A 17,665-nucleotide genomic window follows, 5' to 3' on the forward strand; every position below is an offset into this window, starting at 1 on the left:
AAAAAGGGAAAACCAGATTTCTTATTTATATGATGTTTCTGAAATCAGGTTACCCCTGCAAGCCGAGAATAATCTTTTTTACTTAAGCACATGTAAATGCAGAAATATGTGTGTAAGCGGGAGTGAAAAATAAATAAATAAATAAATGAAATAAAATGTAAAAAAAATGCTTGTGGATTGTGTTTGTCCTTCTGTTCTCATTTGCTGCTGCTGTGTTTGGAGCACATCTGTCTTTCTGATAGGATTATAAAACATTCACCAGCAGATGTTTGCACTCCTCTTTGAAGATAGCAATTGTGCAGACTGTTGTGGATTTATGAGTGCTTTCATCAGACAGTGTTGAATTTGTCACTATATCATCAATATTCTTAACAATGTAATCAAACTGTTAGAAGCTCCTCTACCAGTCTGTTTTGATCCATCTTATGAAAAGGAGCACGGAGCTGCTTTTGGAGCTGATTTTATTAGCATCAAGTCATGTTTTGTGTATTTATTTTATTTATCTTGTTTTCCTTCTGTCTACGTATCTATCTTGGCTATATTGTGTCTGTTTTCCATATTTGCTGCTTTAAAAAAACAAAAAAAAAGATCATTCCTGTGTGATTCAGTTTGCCTTTATAGCAGATATATTAAGCGCTCAGGAAGATGTTACCATTTACCTTCAGGTAGTGAGCAGAGCAAGTGACATCTGTTGCCAAAGCACCAAACATATAAACATAGTGTGCTCACAGCATGTAGCCTATATGCCAAGAGCTAACAAGCTATTGGCATAATGCCTTTTTTCCACCCAGTCACATGCCAGACTGTAAATCTCCCAGAATCAGCTTTTGAGTGCTTGTGTTGATTCTTCCCTGTGTTCTGGTCTGTCAGTCAGGGTGTCCGTCTGTGCACGCTGCAGGCTCCCAGTAGTTGACAGAAAGCCTGCTGAAGAGCTTAAGGCAGCTTGTTAAGTAGCCTCCATCTACTGCAGAGATTACAGGGAGCTTAATGTAATCATGCCTGTGCAATAGCCCGTGTGTTGGGTGAGATGGTCATTAAGGAGTGGAGATTTGCTTGTTAACGTTATTTCGGCCATTGTTTTTTTTGTTTTTTTTCACTGCATTTCTTGTTTGCCTGTTTAAACGGTCCTCCTAAAACTACTGACTGTATTTGCATTGAGCATTTAGATGTTGGCCTGATGTTAGTCTTGATTTTGTTTTTTGTTTTTTTTGCGTGTGTGTGTGTCTAGCCAGTGGCTGCAGGCCCTAAACCCAGAGTCCCTAAATGCAGGGGTTACTTTTTTTTCAAAGAGCTGTCAAGTGAACTTGACTTTTACATGTCTAATACTTAAATGATGTTGATTTGGTGACACAGACACTCTGACAATACATGTTACAGGAGCTGCTGGCACCCTCAAAGCTATTTTTCTTCATCTGTACAGCCTTGTAAATAACTGCTCCTCTAAAAAGAAGGAAAAAAAAAACAAGGGAACAAAGATCCACTCCACTGAGTTAACAAAAATACAGCTATTGCCACTGCAATTCTTTTAACTGACTTGTACCCTGTGACATACTGTCATAAACAAAATAATACCCTGTTAGTATATCCACATAGGTATAATCCAGCTATATATATATATATGTGTGTGTGTGTGTGTGTATGTGTGTGTGTGTGTGTGTGTGTGTCTGTGTGTATGCACCTGGAGACAATAATAAACAGCTCAGTGCCATAGCTGATCATTTTCTCTTTGGAACTACAGTGTACTGGTGGCAGTCTCAAAATTTTATTCTAATATTCCTAAGGGAAGAATCCCATCAAACTTGTGTAGGTAGGGCCAACTTGTCAGAGCTGGCAACACAGGCAGCTCAAGGCTCATATTATCCATGTGCACTGTTTCATTTCAGCTCAGTGCATTTGACTGTCATTCACTGATGCACTATTTTCTCTGTCTGTTGTGTGTTTGCGTCACGGCAGAGCTGTGTGCTACCTTGCTGTAAGTGCATTAATAAAAGCTTCCAAATATGGGTTTATCTGTCTTAAGGCTTTGTTTGAGAATGAGAGTTTTGTTTAGACTTAACAGCTGGCACCTAGGTCTCGTCCGATGTGGTGGAGGGACTGTGGATTTTTTTTTTTTTTACTGCCTGTCCTCTGATTTATCAGAACAGCCCCCTCTGTGCATTTCAGGACCTCCTGATTTACAAATCAACGCTGGGTTTCCCTGCCTTTTAGCAAAACATATAGTTTGACGGCATGGACTGGCAATTCCTATAGCTTGCTCGGGGAGTCTTCACATGAAGGGAAGAGAAGTGAACCTTTATTGAAATAAATAAATAAATAATGCATGAGGGATGAACCTTAATAATCCATTCATGGAACTTGATTTATAACAGTTACTTACTTAAAGAATTGATTGTACTATGCTATGATACTTTTGTTGGATTGTTGTGATCCCAGGCTGTATTCACGGTGGGCTTTGTAACTTCGCTTTAGGGTGGTTATATACTTTATGTTGTGTAAGTAAACCCCAGCATCCGTTGCTGAACCCTTTAATAAAACTGCTGCTGTATCATAACTGCAGTTCTCAGTCTGTGTGCCTGCCCCTCACCCACATAGAACAAGTCAGCTTCTGACCTTAGCAGAAACAACTTTGATGTCAGGTACAGCCCTCTAGCCAGACATTGTGTGTGAGGATTTGTCATTTGGGATGTTAAGCTGCATCCTAGTGGAAACTGTGTGCGTGTGAAGAGGCATACACTCTGAACTGGGTGACTGATTCCATTTCCTGTTTTTTGAAGGTGCGGATGAAAAGCTATGGGGGTTTGGGGGGGATTTTCGTGACACAAAAATTATTTTAAAATGCGTTCTGACACAGTGCTGACCAGTGTTCGGAGAAAGTTCTGCATTAATGATCATAATGTAGGGATCAGAGCAGACAGCAGTCAGTCACAGCATCACTCAGACTCTGTGTGCATGTGGATGAGTGAAGTGTGAGGTGCTGAATTTAGTGCTGGATGGTATAAATCAAATCAGGGGAGTGAAGAGCTCCACTAGGATGGATGATTCATAGCGCGAGGTCCAGGAACACTTCAACAGGAGAAAACATATTCAGGGTAAAGAGGCAGCTGACCGTCACTGGCCTCAAATTTCTGCACATTCTTTACTCAGACATGTCAGCGATGAAAAAGGCCAGAGACAGAAAGTTTGTATTACTCATTGACTTCAAAATTAGAGAGGGAATAGACACATTTTTGCTTTTATCACCATGAAGTAAATGTTGATTGCTAAATTTAATGGCTATAGAGTTTTAAAAAAACAAACAAAAAAAACACCAATGGCATTTAGATTGGTTCCCTTCAAGCCTCTCTTTCACTGCGCAATTATATCTGACACCAGGTACTCAATCTCCAGGGAAAATGAAGGGTCGATTTTGCATCGAAAACAGACAGTGTACTTTGTTTATATTCTCTCCAGGTAGTGGAAATGGTGGAATTTGTAACAACCGGTTGAATTGTTTAAACTTTACCTGGTAAAAGAGAAAAGAGCTCCATAGCTGGAAAAGACAGTGAAGCCGAGGAATCAGAGTAATCGGAACAAATGTTGACTGTAACCTATTTAACACTCATTATGTCATAACAGAACACAAATGCGTTACAATGGCTGGAATATATATGAAAAATAAATAAGTACATGAATATTTAAACTCATTAGTTGTGTTTAGAAGCACATTAGCAGTGTTTCAAATGTATCTGTACTCAGACAGACAAAGGTTCAGATTGACTACACGATCAAGCACCCACTTTAACATCTCTACACATTTTCTTTTCCCCCACTCCAAAAAGCCTCGCTTTATTCCACCTCCCAGAGTTGATCAGTGCCTTTCCCTCCTCAAACATGTGAAAGAAAATGATTGGTGTCTCTGCAGAGCTTCATGTCTTCAGGGAAGATACACACACACACAGAGAGAGATTCTGACCTTCAGGGTCAACATGCAATTAAACCTCAGATGGGCTCTCGAGTCTTACAAGAATACTGGCTGTGGAGGGAGACATGGCTAGCAAGACAAGTATGTTAACCCTGATATGAACTGAACTGCTTGTTGGTTATCCTGCTTTTGTAGAGTACTGCTCCATGTGACCACTCACCAATGCTGCAGAAGTGATTCACAGTATCGGGGTAGCTGGTACACCAGTATCTCAGATTTTGTGTCAGACAGCAACCCCTGAATTACAGAGCTAGTGGGAAAGGTTAATGAAGACTCGAACATCAGCTCCAAGGATGGCTGCTGACCTTTTTGTATAGGAGCTAACAAAATGAATTCTAAAGCAATGCCTTCATTTCACCCGAGCAGTTTTTCTCTTTATGTTTCAGTGTCAGCGGGACAGAAGTTTGAAAGCATGGTGTAAATCTCTCATGTCTATCTTTTATCCGACATGTGTGTTATATGTAAGCATGTAAGCAGCTAGACAGATTTGATTTGAGAGGTAACAGGAAAATAAAAGTCTTTTTTTTTTCAACTACACATTTGCTTCACTGCTGTAACACAAAATACCACAATTTCTATTTTTATTTATTTATTTTTTGTACATAATTTTCATTATAAGCCAATTTTACATCAATTAATATCAGTTTTTTCAAAAGTCTTTATCCTGTAAAGCCTTTTTTAATGAGTGAAAAGTTGTTTTTTAAAAAAAAAAAAAGAGAGAAACTTGCAGATTTATTTTTTCATTTGTGTAATTTTTGCTATATCTGACATTTTTGTGTAATTTATTCCCGTTTTTCCAGAAAACAAAATCACACTGATGATGTAGAGGTCGAACATCTCTCAAAAACACATGTATTAAACATGATAGATTTGGTGTTACAGGGTTAAATATTAGCTGCTTTTGTATCAAGTGTAAGATGAACATTTATGAATGTGAGCTCGGGTTATGTATAGTAGCTCAGGTTGCAGATCAGGTTTTCGTGGATGAGAGTTTAAACTTCAGCCTCTCCACTTTCAGAGGTTTCCTTTGACCACTAAAGTTGTTCCTGATAGCAGGTCATCTGCCATGCATGGCAGCTGTGTCACCACTGGTGTGTGTATGGGTGTGTGAATTTTCCAAGCTATTATTTCAAGTAAAAGTTCAAACTTTCAGTGTCTTGGAAATGTGGAAAACGCAGCTTAAACCCCAGATATTACATGTCTGCTATTTTCAGACAGCTTCCCTGCATACGCTTGACACCATGTGGTAATTGTAGTAAGCAGAACATGTTAACACAACATGACTGCCATTAACTCCTTTCTGACACAAAATGTACAATATGTGTTAATAATAATAGAACTGAATTATAGTGCATTTGCCATCCATCCATCTGTGCTTTCAGCTGCTGGGATGTGGAAATGAGCTACACTCTAACCCTGTGTATGAATGATTAATAATATTATTTACAGTCGAGACAGTATTTGGACAGTTATATGCGCAGCAGTGGAGTGCCAGGTTTCAGCTTTAATTTTAATTTCTGTTTTGTATCAATATTAAACAAAGTGGGTGGTAGTCGTGGCCCTTTAAAACACATGGAACCCAAACTGCAAGGGTTCAAAATAAAATTGGACACTTGATTATTAAATCTTTCTTGGAGAGTTATCTGTCATTTCAACCGTAGTTCACAAACCAAAAACTGCACACATGGCTCATGGAGAGTGGATTTAGAGTTGCCATTCAGACTGAGGGGGAGCTGTCTGTGAAAAAAGCTCTCCCTTGCTCTCTGATATATATGAAGACTGTCATAGTGAGAGCAAGGGTACACCCTGGGCAGGTCGCAAGTCTTTCACATTTAATTCGTGGGGTTGAATTAATGAGCTGCATTAACTGTTTAGGCATCTGGGGCTCAAGAATAATTAGACAGTTGACAGATAGATTTAGATAGAGTTTTATGCCCAGGTGAATTCCAAATTAAGAAGATGAAAGACCTGGAGTTTATTCCAAGTGCTGAACTTGCATTTAGTTACTGTTCACCACAACTCTCAATATGAGGTCCAAGGAGATGTCGATGTAAGTGAAAACCCAAATTAACCTGTTAGAGGAAAAAAAGTTTAGGAGTCACTTTAAAAAGGCGTGTGATGGAGATCAGGGATTCTGTTACATTTCCCTGTATTATTATTATTAATTTAATGGGGGACTGATATAAAATTATATATTTTATTTTTGGTAGTATTATTTAAGTGATAGTTTGGGGAAGGTGAAGAAACGGGGGGTGGTGGTGTGTTAATGTTAGTAGAACTTACCTGTAAGAGTAGAAGGAGCTCAATCACTTGCTTATGAAACATCTGGCATAAACCAATGTGCAAGGCTAGGGGAGTTTAGCTTAAGATGTTTCTGATAAATATAACTGATTAAAGCATATATGTTGTTGAACTATTTATAAGAATGTACTTTTTTTTACTAGGTTTTACTACCTCAAGACTTGACCTGAGGTAGATAGAGTACTGCTGCTTTTCATAGTGGTTGGTATGTGTTGTGTTTATGAACACTCTCACTCTTGTATTCAGCTATTAAAAGGTTTTAGGTCAACCCTTTGGGTCAAACTACTGTAACTCTTGATCCACTAGCACAGTCGAAAAATCTTAACGGCTCTTGAAAGCATTAACTCTTTTTCAGTGATATTAGCGTCATTACGGTTATCCCAGACACGGCACCACAGAAACATGGTGAAAAGAAGACGAATGTCTGATAAAATGTCTGTGTTCTGTAGCGCTCCATCACATACACTCACACTCCTGTCTCGCAACCAACCTCCGTCTTTGCGGTGCTGCCGTGACACTGTTCCTGGGTTTACCGTAATCACCCTATTACCACTGAAAAGCACAGAGTCGCTGCTTTGAGGAAGTGTTGGAACTCTTTCAATTGAGCAAGTGGTTCAGGAGTTAAAGAAGTTGATAACATTTTGCAAAACACCCATCTGACACCAGAGACGCTGTAGAGGGTTAAAGACCACAAGTTGGTGAATGACTTTTATCTGAGCTCCATGTCTTTTTGTTCAAACCACAAGCAACCACTGGCTAAACTCAAAGGAGAGAACTACCCAGTGCATTAACACCATGATGTCTAAAAGATGGCAAGAAGACAGATAAAATGGATGATCGCAGAATTCTTTCCTTGGTTAAGAAACAAGTGTGTCCTTCAATCACATAAAACACCAAAAAAACATATTTGTCAGAAATTCCATGCCTACATTCTAGTAAGAAATCTCACCTTCTCTGTCAAATATGGTGGATGACAGATTTTTAACATTTAGCAGAAAAGGAACATAAGGTTAAACATAAGGTCAAGTAACAAAAGTGGCTGAATGAAGGCCGAGAGAAACTAAATGCTGAGGAAGAGCTAATGGTGGCTACAGTAAAGGTCAGGGAGAGCATCACCATACAAAGATGCAATATCTGTGGGATATGAGCCAGAGACACAGTGTATTTTACTTAAAGTTGAATGTATTGGAGAGTCTCAAGAACCCTTCCAAAATACTTGTGGTGTACAGTGAATTTTCTGCACACTCTAATATTGACATCTGTAGCAGTGATACAGATTGCATCCACTGTGTAGAAAATTTAAAGGGATGTAGTATTTCTACTATTGTATTTGACTGAGGATACAGAGCAATTTAAAATAATTTGTGATGTAATTTAAGATAGGAGTCGTGTTTAGCCACAACAGAGACAGTGCACAGTAAAGAGAGTTAAGATACTTATCTGAGAATCTTGGTCAAGTTGTGTAAGTTCCTGGCTCACCCCTTGAATGGCCACTTCAAAAAGTTAATTCTGAGAAGGTTTCTCATGAGCAGCACCAAGAGATCTCGCATTGCTATCATCCACCTGCAAAAATCACTGCCATTGTGGGAACAGTCACTGATGATGGCCGGGATTCGGGACATCACCAAGATCCGCTGCACTCTGCACTTTGAGGATTACCAATGGTGCATGTGTCAGGATGCTGAAGGCAGGAGTTCAGATGACCTTTGACCAGCTGGCTTTGGCTTCTCCCAAAGGCTAAATGCTGCTGTCACAACCCAAGCAAAAACAGAGGGCTGGACTGGCTCTTTGGAAAGAGCTCTTGGAACAACCTCAAAGCCGTAAATTAAATGTTTTTGCTGTCTGTGACATCTAAGACAAATAAAAGGCTGGCTGCACTAAATAAATTAATAAATAAATAAAGAACACATCACTCCTACTAGTGGCAGTCAGTCACACTGCTTTCATACTAATTAGTAGATTCAGAGTTATTATAAGCAGCAAAATTTCTTCATGTCATCTTGTGGAAATTAAGAAGTGCAATCACTGCCATCATTACTGGCAACTGAGACACTTGCTCGATGGTCTAATGTGCCACAACCAGAGGAAAGACAGTCTTATGGAAGTGCTGATACAAATCCCTTTGTTTCACTTTGAGTAAATGGTAGTTTCAGATCTATGCAGTCCTTGCAAAACAATGAGCTACACTGTTTATAATGCATGTTTAGAGGCAAAAGAAAAAAGCAGCTGTTTGGTTTCTACTGAAAAGAGGATAAACAGTGGCTATGTTGCATGAGAGTCTTTATTTTTCTACTTTAAATGAATCCCATGAAAAGAAAAACGATGGTCTTGTACAACTTACCATTATTGTCTGTGCAGCCAATAAAAAATATATTGTATTCCTATGTGTCGTCATTCCTTTGAGAGCGATTGTTGTCCAAAATATAAATCATTTCAATAAACACATCTGAAGGAGTTAAACTCATTTTATATGGTGGGCCATGTACAGTCCATTTTGATCTAAGTTGGGCTGGACCAGTGAATCTCCCATTGCTGTCAGTGTAAAGTTTAAAATGAGTTTAAAATCGTTTAAAAAAAAATACATCTCAAGTTTTCTATATGAAAAAGACAAGCTGTGAAATATGTATATTCTTGGCGTAAGCAGTGACTCTGTAAAAGCTTAGCTTTAGCTCAACATTAAATCACTCACTGTCCTGTAATAATTGTTGATTTTATTTAATGATTGACAGAATTTTTTTTCTTTTTTTACTGTAAGCCCATGGAAAAAAATCATAAAATGTTTTGAATGGCTGTAAGGAAGGTCTTTATGAGTAGGAAAAGCTGTAAAACCTATGTAAATGAATTTCCCAAGTTATCCAGTGGGACAGATTAGAGTCTTTGGTGGACCATGCCCTGTGTTTGATATTTCTGAGCTAGTGTTAGAGCTCCTGTTTTATCCTGCTTCAGTACAATGTCTCAAACAATTTAGTGTCACATAGTATTAAGAAATGATTTAGTCTTGTTAAAAACAAATAATAATAATAATAATAATAATAATAAGCGATTAACTGACAGACATTTTTAAAGATTTTTGTTTACAGCTTTATGTAAGTTATATCAGATCTGTGTATCGGACATAAAAAATAAAGAAAAAAAGCAGTAAATAAATAAAAACCCACATTTCCATTACTGACTTCAGAATGAACTGGGGCAGCTACCAGTATTAGAGAACATATCGATCTAGAACGGGGAGAAAAATTCCTGCAGTGATAAGTGATGATGATGATTCAGTAATGAAGATTAAGACAATTTTGTAGACAATTATCAGGATGAAGATGATTAGGACGTAACCGTTGCTCAGCAGGGTTTCTTTGTCTGTGCGGATGTTAAAAGCAAACATGGCTGTTGGTGCCATCTGGTACCTTGTGGTATGCTTGGGGATTAGTCATGCTGAATATATACTGTCTCAGGGAATTTCTTTTGTCATTTTGCCATTTACACGGTCTTCCAACAGTAGGTCCTAGACCGTTTTCCATCTGCATGCATTTCTCTTCTGGAGCACATTTCCAATTTCCTTTCATCTTGGGATGTCAGCACTTGTAATAGATAGAGTGTTTCATTTGGCGCTACAGATGCTGCACCCTCACTCATGCATATGGCTAAGCTAAACCGCTAAGTATCTGCTAAGGTTTTCCTTGTTTCTCATACTGGAAGGGATGCTATAAAAAGCTCATCATATAATTTCACTGTGCACCACTGTTTTTAGAGACTTTTATGATACGTGGTGAAAAGCAATTTCATCTTTCTGTGTGTATTTAGAATTATCATTTTATGAATATCATCTCTTTTCTGGGATTTTTTTTTTCTTTTCAATTACATATGCAGATTCCCCTGCAATTTGATTCAAAGTCAGTCAAGATTTAATGGATTCCTTTTATTATCTTCCGACAAATTGCCTTTTTAGTGGGAAGAGCGTTTGCATTATTCATTTGTGAAAGAGCAAGCATTTATGAGTTCATTTAGTTTAGTTCTGGATGAGCTCAGCGACCAACAGAGGGGCTCAGAATGAGTCATCACAATGGATGATGAAGCACGCCGCGTGTGATGAATCTTATCTGACCCCTGAACTCTTGTCTTGCTGTCTTGACTGTGTAGGTGATTCAGCGCAGGGAGGACGGCTCGGTCAACTTCTTCAGAGGATGGGAATCTTATCGTGAGGGATTTGGCAAGATCACCGGAGAACACTGGCTGGGTAAGTGGCTCAGGTGTGTGCGTGTGTGTGTTCCGCAATGTATGACTCATGCGCAAGGCTGCCGAGGATGGTGAGCCAAGCTCGGGGGAAGGAGATTTCACACAGTATATAAATGTTGGTCATCTTGTGAGTTGACAAAAAAGTAAAAAAGAGAAAAACACTTAGTCATGTCAGGTGATGGAGCAAGATGAAAGAGACACCCAAGAAGAGGCCAACAGATAGAGATGAGTTTGACCCTTCATAGCATCAACAGAGCAGCAATAGTTGTATTACTGACAATGAAAAATGCTGCGGTAAGAGAGAGAAAGAAATACAAGGATGTTTTATTGTGATAACCACTCAGAACAACAGAGGCCAAAAGACCTGCAATGCAATAACAATATTTTTGGTTTTTCATATGCCAAAACACACAACAGTGTAATTATTATTGCAGCTTTTTCAGTGGTCACCATCTGCTTAAAACAAGTAGTTTTTCAACCAGCGCCTTTTCCAAATCCTTATATTTCTCACTGGCAGCCAGGCATATTAGTCTATGCCTCCCCTTAAAACTTGACAGGCGAAAGAATGCCAACAAAAGAATTCATTCGACTGTGAAATTATCGACTTTTCCGAAGCCAAATTCTTTGCCTTCACACCACTTCTCATTAAATGTACCAAAATATTTCTTTGTGGGGAGGGGGAGGTGGGAAGGAGGATCCATGCACATCATGGTTTAAAAGCAAGTTTCTCACAAGGATGAGGGCAAATTCGTGATAGCTGACTAAATTAGAAACGTTTCCGGCTGTAGAATTAAATTCGGTGGCGACATCTAATCACTTTTTTCGCAGTCATAGTCAGCGTCTTTATAGGATATCAGTAATTGCTACATGGCGTCAGCTCTTAACATCAGCCAAAGTCATTGTGAAACCTATAAAGTCTTTTTGTTATAAATCTGTGTTTTTATTAAAAAAACAATATGTCATCCATGGTGATATATATGGACAGCAGTGACCTGCTTCATATATTTTCTGAGTGCATCATTAATTCTGAAAAAAAAGAGGGCAGCACATTTTAGAAAGGTTGAGCAGCCAGGTGTTAATGAGCTATCATCGTAGTAAGTGTGGGTAACCACCTCACAACAGTTTGCTCAAGTTCAGACTGGCAGAGTAAGTGGCGCTCGAAGAAATCTATTTGTGTAAAAGCACAGTCAAGGTCATGGACGTGCTTACCACAGCTGAGATATTCTGCCATCGGCTCTCTAGATTAGAGCTCTCTTCACTCAAACACACACACATACACAAAAGAGTAACACAACATAAGCATCTGTGGGCAGCTCAGCTTTTTAGGCACGCTATGTACTCTAGATTAATTGTAACGTACTGTAAATGATTTTCTTTTCCTTTGTGCTATAAATATGGCTCGTGAATCACAAGGCCCAGAGGGTACCCAGAGTTTCTGCCCATTTGTGCTCTAAATAGAAGCGCAATTTACAAAATGAACACCATTTAGTATCAAATTCATCTTTAAATTAGCAACTGAAACCATAAACACATACGGAAAGCGTAGACTTCTATCGATTATGATACATGATGAGTGTCAATAAGAATTAATAACTCATAGCGTGTAAATAGGCAGCACTGCAGACCAACAACATGATATGGGCGTACATGGTTTTAGGCACTTCACCACCTCCACGCTGTGTCCTTGCTGGACATAGGAATGCTTGTGTGTGGTTCACAGCTTTTGCAGAATTTATGTGAATTAATGGGGATCTAGGTCTCTTTGCTGACCTGAGGCCATTACAAAGCGCAGCCCATAAAAAAAATAAAATAAAATAAACGTGGGTAGGGATCTGGTGAGATGGCACACAGTGGAAGTATAGTGGGAATATGGAAAGCTCAGGTTTTAGCAGACTGAATTTGAATGAGGCTACAAATTACTTTGAACCTTTCAGCGCACCCTTGGTCATTCAGGCTGGGCTGTTTTCAAGTCGCCCCCCGATCATCAATGGCAAAAATGAAAAATGGATTCATGCTCGCCTGGAGCCTAAAAAAATCATTGCAACTCCTTCCTCCGTAACCAGCACTGCTCACAGCTACCACCCACCACCTCAGAGGTTTTGTTCTCATTAGCATGAGTTTCACTGCATTTACCGAACTACTGATAGTATGATAATAGTGATAAATTTTGGAAAAATAAATTGATATAAATATAAATATTCACCGGCCACTTAATAAGATACACCTGAAATCTCAGCCTTATTATTTCAGTAGCTGCTGATTTCCAGGGATTTTCCCACAGGATCATCTCTGGGGTTTACAGAGAATGGTCCGAAAAATAGAAAATATCCAGTGAGCGGCAGAGTAAAAATGGCTTGTTGATGCCAGAGGTCTGAAGAGAATGGCCAGGTTGCTTTAGTCTGAAAGGAAGGCAACAGCGACTAAAAATACCCACTCGTCACAACCAAAGTATTCAGAACAGGTTGAAACCTTGGAGCCGATGAACAACAGCAGCAGAAGACCACACCGACTGCCGCTCCTGTCAGCTAAGAACAGAAAATATGAACCAACACTGCAAAAAACAATGGAAGAGAAATAGAAGATTGAATTGAACTCGCTTTCTGCTGCGACATTCGGATGCTAGGGTCACACTTTGGTGTAAAAACATCCATCCCGTCATGTGTCAGCAGTTGAGGCTGGTGGTCTGGGGGATTTTTTTCTTGGCACGCAATGGGCCCCTTAGTGCCAGCTGAGCATTTGTAAGCACCGCAGCCAACCTGAGTACTTTGGCTGACAAGTGCAGACATAGAGCACCTTTGGGATGTGCTGGAATGGGAGATTCTTACATGAATGTGCAGCAACTGTGTGATGCTGTCGTTTCCGTAGGACCAAAATCTCTAAGGAAGGTTTCCGGCAGCACCTTGTTGAAGGTGAGTCTGCGCCATGAAGTAGTTCTGAATGCAAAAGGTCCTCCAACCCAGTACTATGGTCACCTAGATGGACATACACTGTATATTATCATCTGTGCACCAGCATATGTGTCAATTAGTCTAACATTTTAATTTGTGTCAATCCAAAGAAAGAGTGCAACAGCCTTTTCCACTTGGGATTAGCTCTTTTTCTATTTATGACAAACTGCCATTCACACTGGGGATTTGAAACAATCTGCAGACTGAGTTTCATAATGACTGTCGAGTTTTATATTATATTATTTATGTTACATTAGCATTTGTCTCTTGACTCTGTTGTATTCTTTAAACCTTCTTTACACTGACGTCAAACATCTGTAGTTATAAAGGTACAGTAGAAGATAAATAATAAAATTTATGCCTGATAGAAAAATGCTTCCCACATGTTGTGTGTATAAAGGTAAAACCAACATATTGCTGAATAAACTCCCGGAGGAGTAAGTATAAAGAGCATAAAACTGGGTCAAGGCAATCCCATTGTCACAATCAAATCTATTAGACACCTGGTCGCCGATGCTGATGTAGGCTTGTCTACCTGTAATATAGGTCCTGAAACAGTTTAACGTGGTCCCAAAGGAACCAACCTAGTTTTCCAGATGGCCTATTACAATAACAGAACTTGGTCTGCAGTGTCAAACCCAACATTAAAAGGATAGACAAACGATCTGTTGTCACAGTCATGTCTTCTCTCCTGCATCCACTTCCTTAAAGTACACTTAGAATAATTTTAATGTTTTACTTTTTATTTTGAAAAAAGAAAATATTATATAACTTAAAAGCTGTGTAGTAGCTCAGGAAGACACTTTTGCTCACATTGTTAAGGATGTGAAGGTCTAATTGGAGTAAATCCCAGAATAATCTTGCTCAGAATTACATTACATACAATCTAAACACTCCAAGTGAATGATTTAATACGTAAATACGTAAATGAAAGCATTAACAACGTTCCAAGTGTTCTCTTACATATACACGCATCTGCATATATTTATTGTTGAAATGAGCATGAATTTGTTTTGGTTTCCTCGTCTCTATTTAAAGAAAACAGAAACACAACATTCTTGAGCAGTACTCATTTCATTATCCAGTGGAGCTTAAACCGCTTAATCAATGACAAAATGGAATTCTAGTTTTTGGTAACTGCCTGTAAAAACAACAGCTTTTCATTTCTTTTCATGCAACTGCTGGACTGAATTCCAGTTATCCATTTATTAATTTACAATCAGAGATGTATGTCTGTGAAGGTTCCCAGTCATCCAGGTCATCGTAGTCAAAGGAGCTTGCAAAGAAAAGCGTCTGGACTTCTTTAAGTTGCTTGAAGACGTTTCGCCTCTCATCCGAGAAGCTTCTTCAGAGATGTACTGTTCCTATTTCTTTCAGTGATACCATTCAGTGCTGGCTTAATGTATCAGCTCAAGGTATCTGCAGATACTGAATAATGATCTGATATCAGTGTTGATCTGATACCAATAAGCTGTAATAATAAGATGTAATCTATGTAATTCAGCAGGCTTAACTTGAATATTTATTTCCTGACTTGGCAAATAAAAATATGGCAAATAAATATATCCAAGAATATAAATGTGCTAAATGCAGTATAGAAAACAACATACTATAAAACTGAGTTAAGTGGAAAGCTCATTTTCACCAATATCCTATACCCCAGCGTTTAGAGTTCAGGATCAGTCCATTACCCAATCCAAATATAAAATCGGTGCACCTCAATTTAAAATAGATGTTCATTCCTTTTATACTGCAACCACTTTGCAGCTTATATTTCACTAATCAGTGCACATTTAAATGTCCCTGCAAGAATAATCTGTAAAGCAAGAGGAATCTCTAAGAAGACACTAATCTGATGTGGCAGCTGGTACACAGAACCATCTGAAAAGTTATGCAGAGCTGCTTGAGTAAGAGCAGGCACACAGCGGGCCATTTGGCCAAAAATCCATCTACAGTATCACTGTCTACCGCAAGCTGATAAAAACCAACCACGTCAATGTACCACAAGGCACAGCGTGACAAAGAGAAAACAAAAATAAAACCACAGTTAGGATTTCATTAGATTACATTTTTGGCATGTTAGATTGCATACAAATGACACTAGCTGGATTTTATTTATTTATTTTTCATTCTTGTTTCGAAAAATGTAACTTTGGATGGTTAGTGGTTTGATACCAGCTCCTCCAGTTTTCATGCTTAAGTCTTCTTAGGCAATCCCAAATTTCCCCTCATTTACTAATAGGATTAAAAGAAAAAGAATATATATAAAAATCCATTCACCTTTAACAGTTGATTAGATAAACAATCTGCCTTTTATCAGATTTAAGAAGATGCTGATTGGTCCAACCCAACTGTGGCTTTCCTCGTGAATCCAGCTCTGAGAATCCAGCTGCTTTGTCGTGTAAAGAAACTGTCAATTATAAAATCACAAACTGTATGTTGCAGAAACTTGTACTGCTCTGTGATTTTCAACATTTCTGGGGGGCAGAAATGCGTCAGGAGATGCAGTCCTCTGTTTGAGACTTGGACCTGTATGATACCTGCTTGCCTTGGCTTTATACTTCAAGGAGTGTGTGTTAAGAGAAGATAGAATCAGCTTTTATATGAGAAAAAGTTGGTTTTATTGATATAACAATGTCAAATCAAATCTGTTGCCCTCACTGTTAAGCTCTTTCCATTAACGTTAAGCCATTTTATCTACCGCAGGAGTTTTTCCCTGTTATTTTGGCGAGTGTTTACATCCTGTCACAAGCTGATGTGAGTGCTGCACTGAAGTGTGTGGCTGCCTAGAAAGCCAGTATGAAGAAGAAACCAAAACTCTCTTCTCATTATTTCAGGGGATTTTAACAGAGCAAATTCCAGCCAGGAACTGCACAAATCCTCACAGTATATGAAGAATCCCACTGGGCAACCTACTGTCTCGGAGTATTAAAGGATGTATACTGCCCTGTTCTTCAGCAGCTTTTAGACCCTCTCATCACTCATCTTCTTTCGGCTCACAGGCAAAAGATAAAGTCTGGAAAGCCTACAGTAAATACAGTGGGGAAATGGGTCTGATGAAGCTTAGTGAGCATGCAAAAGATGCACCGCTGATTAGCTAAAAGGTCAAAGCTCGTACCTCTCCCTGGCACCAAGCCATTCAACTGCACAACTTACAGCTCCAGCTAATTTTACTTCACGTGTCCTTGTGGTGACCAACTAGCTCCAGTCACAGCTCTGCAGCAAAAATAATCAAATACTCAAATTTTCTCCAAATTGTTCTATGGGCCTGCCACACACATGTAATCCTGCATCACAGGGTCCTGCCTCACATCTGTAGTACAAGTCGGTGTAAAGCACATCACAAGCCCTGTGCTGGGTTCACTTATCTTCTAGGTTTTAAAAAAAAAGTTGACTACTTAGGCAATGTTTAGAGCACTGTTCATAATTTTTATGCATCAGTCTCAGTTCTTGTCCTGGCACTCCCACTGCTTAAAATTCACTCCCGCAGCTTGCACACAATGTTCCACTTCAACCTTTGGATCACAAACTTCCATAAAAAAAAAAAAAAAAAAAACAGGATGGAGTGAAGAGAAACTAGGGAAACTTCCATCCAGTTCTGGCATTCTCCAGGGATGTGTGTTCTCCTCACTGCTCTTTTCAGTGACTACAACTGTGGGCGCACTGGTCTTATCTGAGACTCAGCTTTCACCACAGCCTTCATACTTCACACTGTGGCTGCCATGAAAATTTCTCGGTTTAGACCAAGCTGTTCTAGAGGGGACTGTTTACACACTCCTACATTGGCCTTGTCCCATTGGATTTCCAAGCATTGCAGCCCACCCACACAGATGCACCGTCCTGCTCCTGACTTTTTTTTCCTGCGGAGATGCTGATCGCTGTCACCGCTGTCACAATACCCGCTTTCTGGCGAAAATCTGTCTGCCCCATCCTGCAGGGAGCACATTTAGCCCTTATAGATTGTTTTAATCCAAGACAAAAAATGTTAATGCAGTTACTCAGCTGTTTAATAAGCCAGCTGTAGAAGCTGTGAGCTGAAAATAAGCTTTATTAAATTCCTTCTTTATAAAAAAGAAAAAAAAAAACAGCTTCAGCCTCAGGCTGTTCGAACTAAAAGTGGATGGTAATGTTATGGATCGTGTCCTTGTTTCTCTGACAATTTCTGTCATATCTTATAACAAGAGATGCAAATCAGAGTCTGCAAAGCTCAAATTTAGAGCAGGAA

The 17,665-nt window shown here is 39.1% G+C and overlaps 1 protein-coding gene across 2 annotated transcripts in view; it reads left to right on the top strand.

Annotated features, from left to right (window-relative positions):
* The window catches only part of fibcd1b (fibrinogen C domain containing 1b), a 120,432-nt gene that overhangs the window by 73,309 nt on the left and 29,458 nt on the right, over window positions 1–17,665 (top strand). For both annotated transcript variants that reach the window (XM_006796810.2, XM_006796811.2), the window contains one exon: window positions 10,397–10,493. In XM_006796810.2, coding sequence (XP_006796873.1) covers window positions 10,397–10,493 — 97 coding nt within the window. The remainder of the gene's footprint in view (window positions 1–10,396; window positions 10,494–17,665) is intronic.

The sequence above is a fragment of the Neolamprologus brichardi genome, chromosome 7 (genome assembly GCF_056152115.1).
Source record: "Neolamprologus brichardi isolate AB-2024 chromosome 7, ASM5615211v1, whole genome shotgun sequence".
Lineage (NCBI taxonomy): Eukaryota > Metazoa > Chordata > Actinopteri > Cichliformes > Cichlidae > Neolamprologus > Neolamprologus brichardi.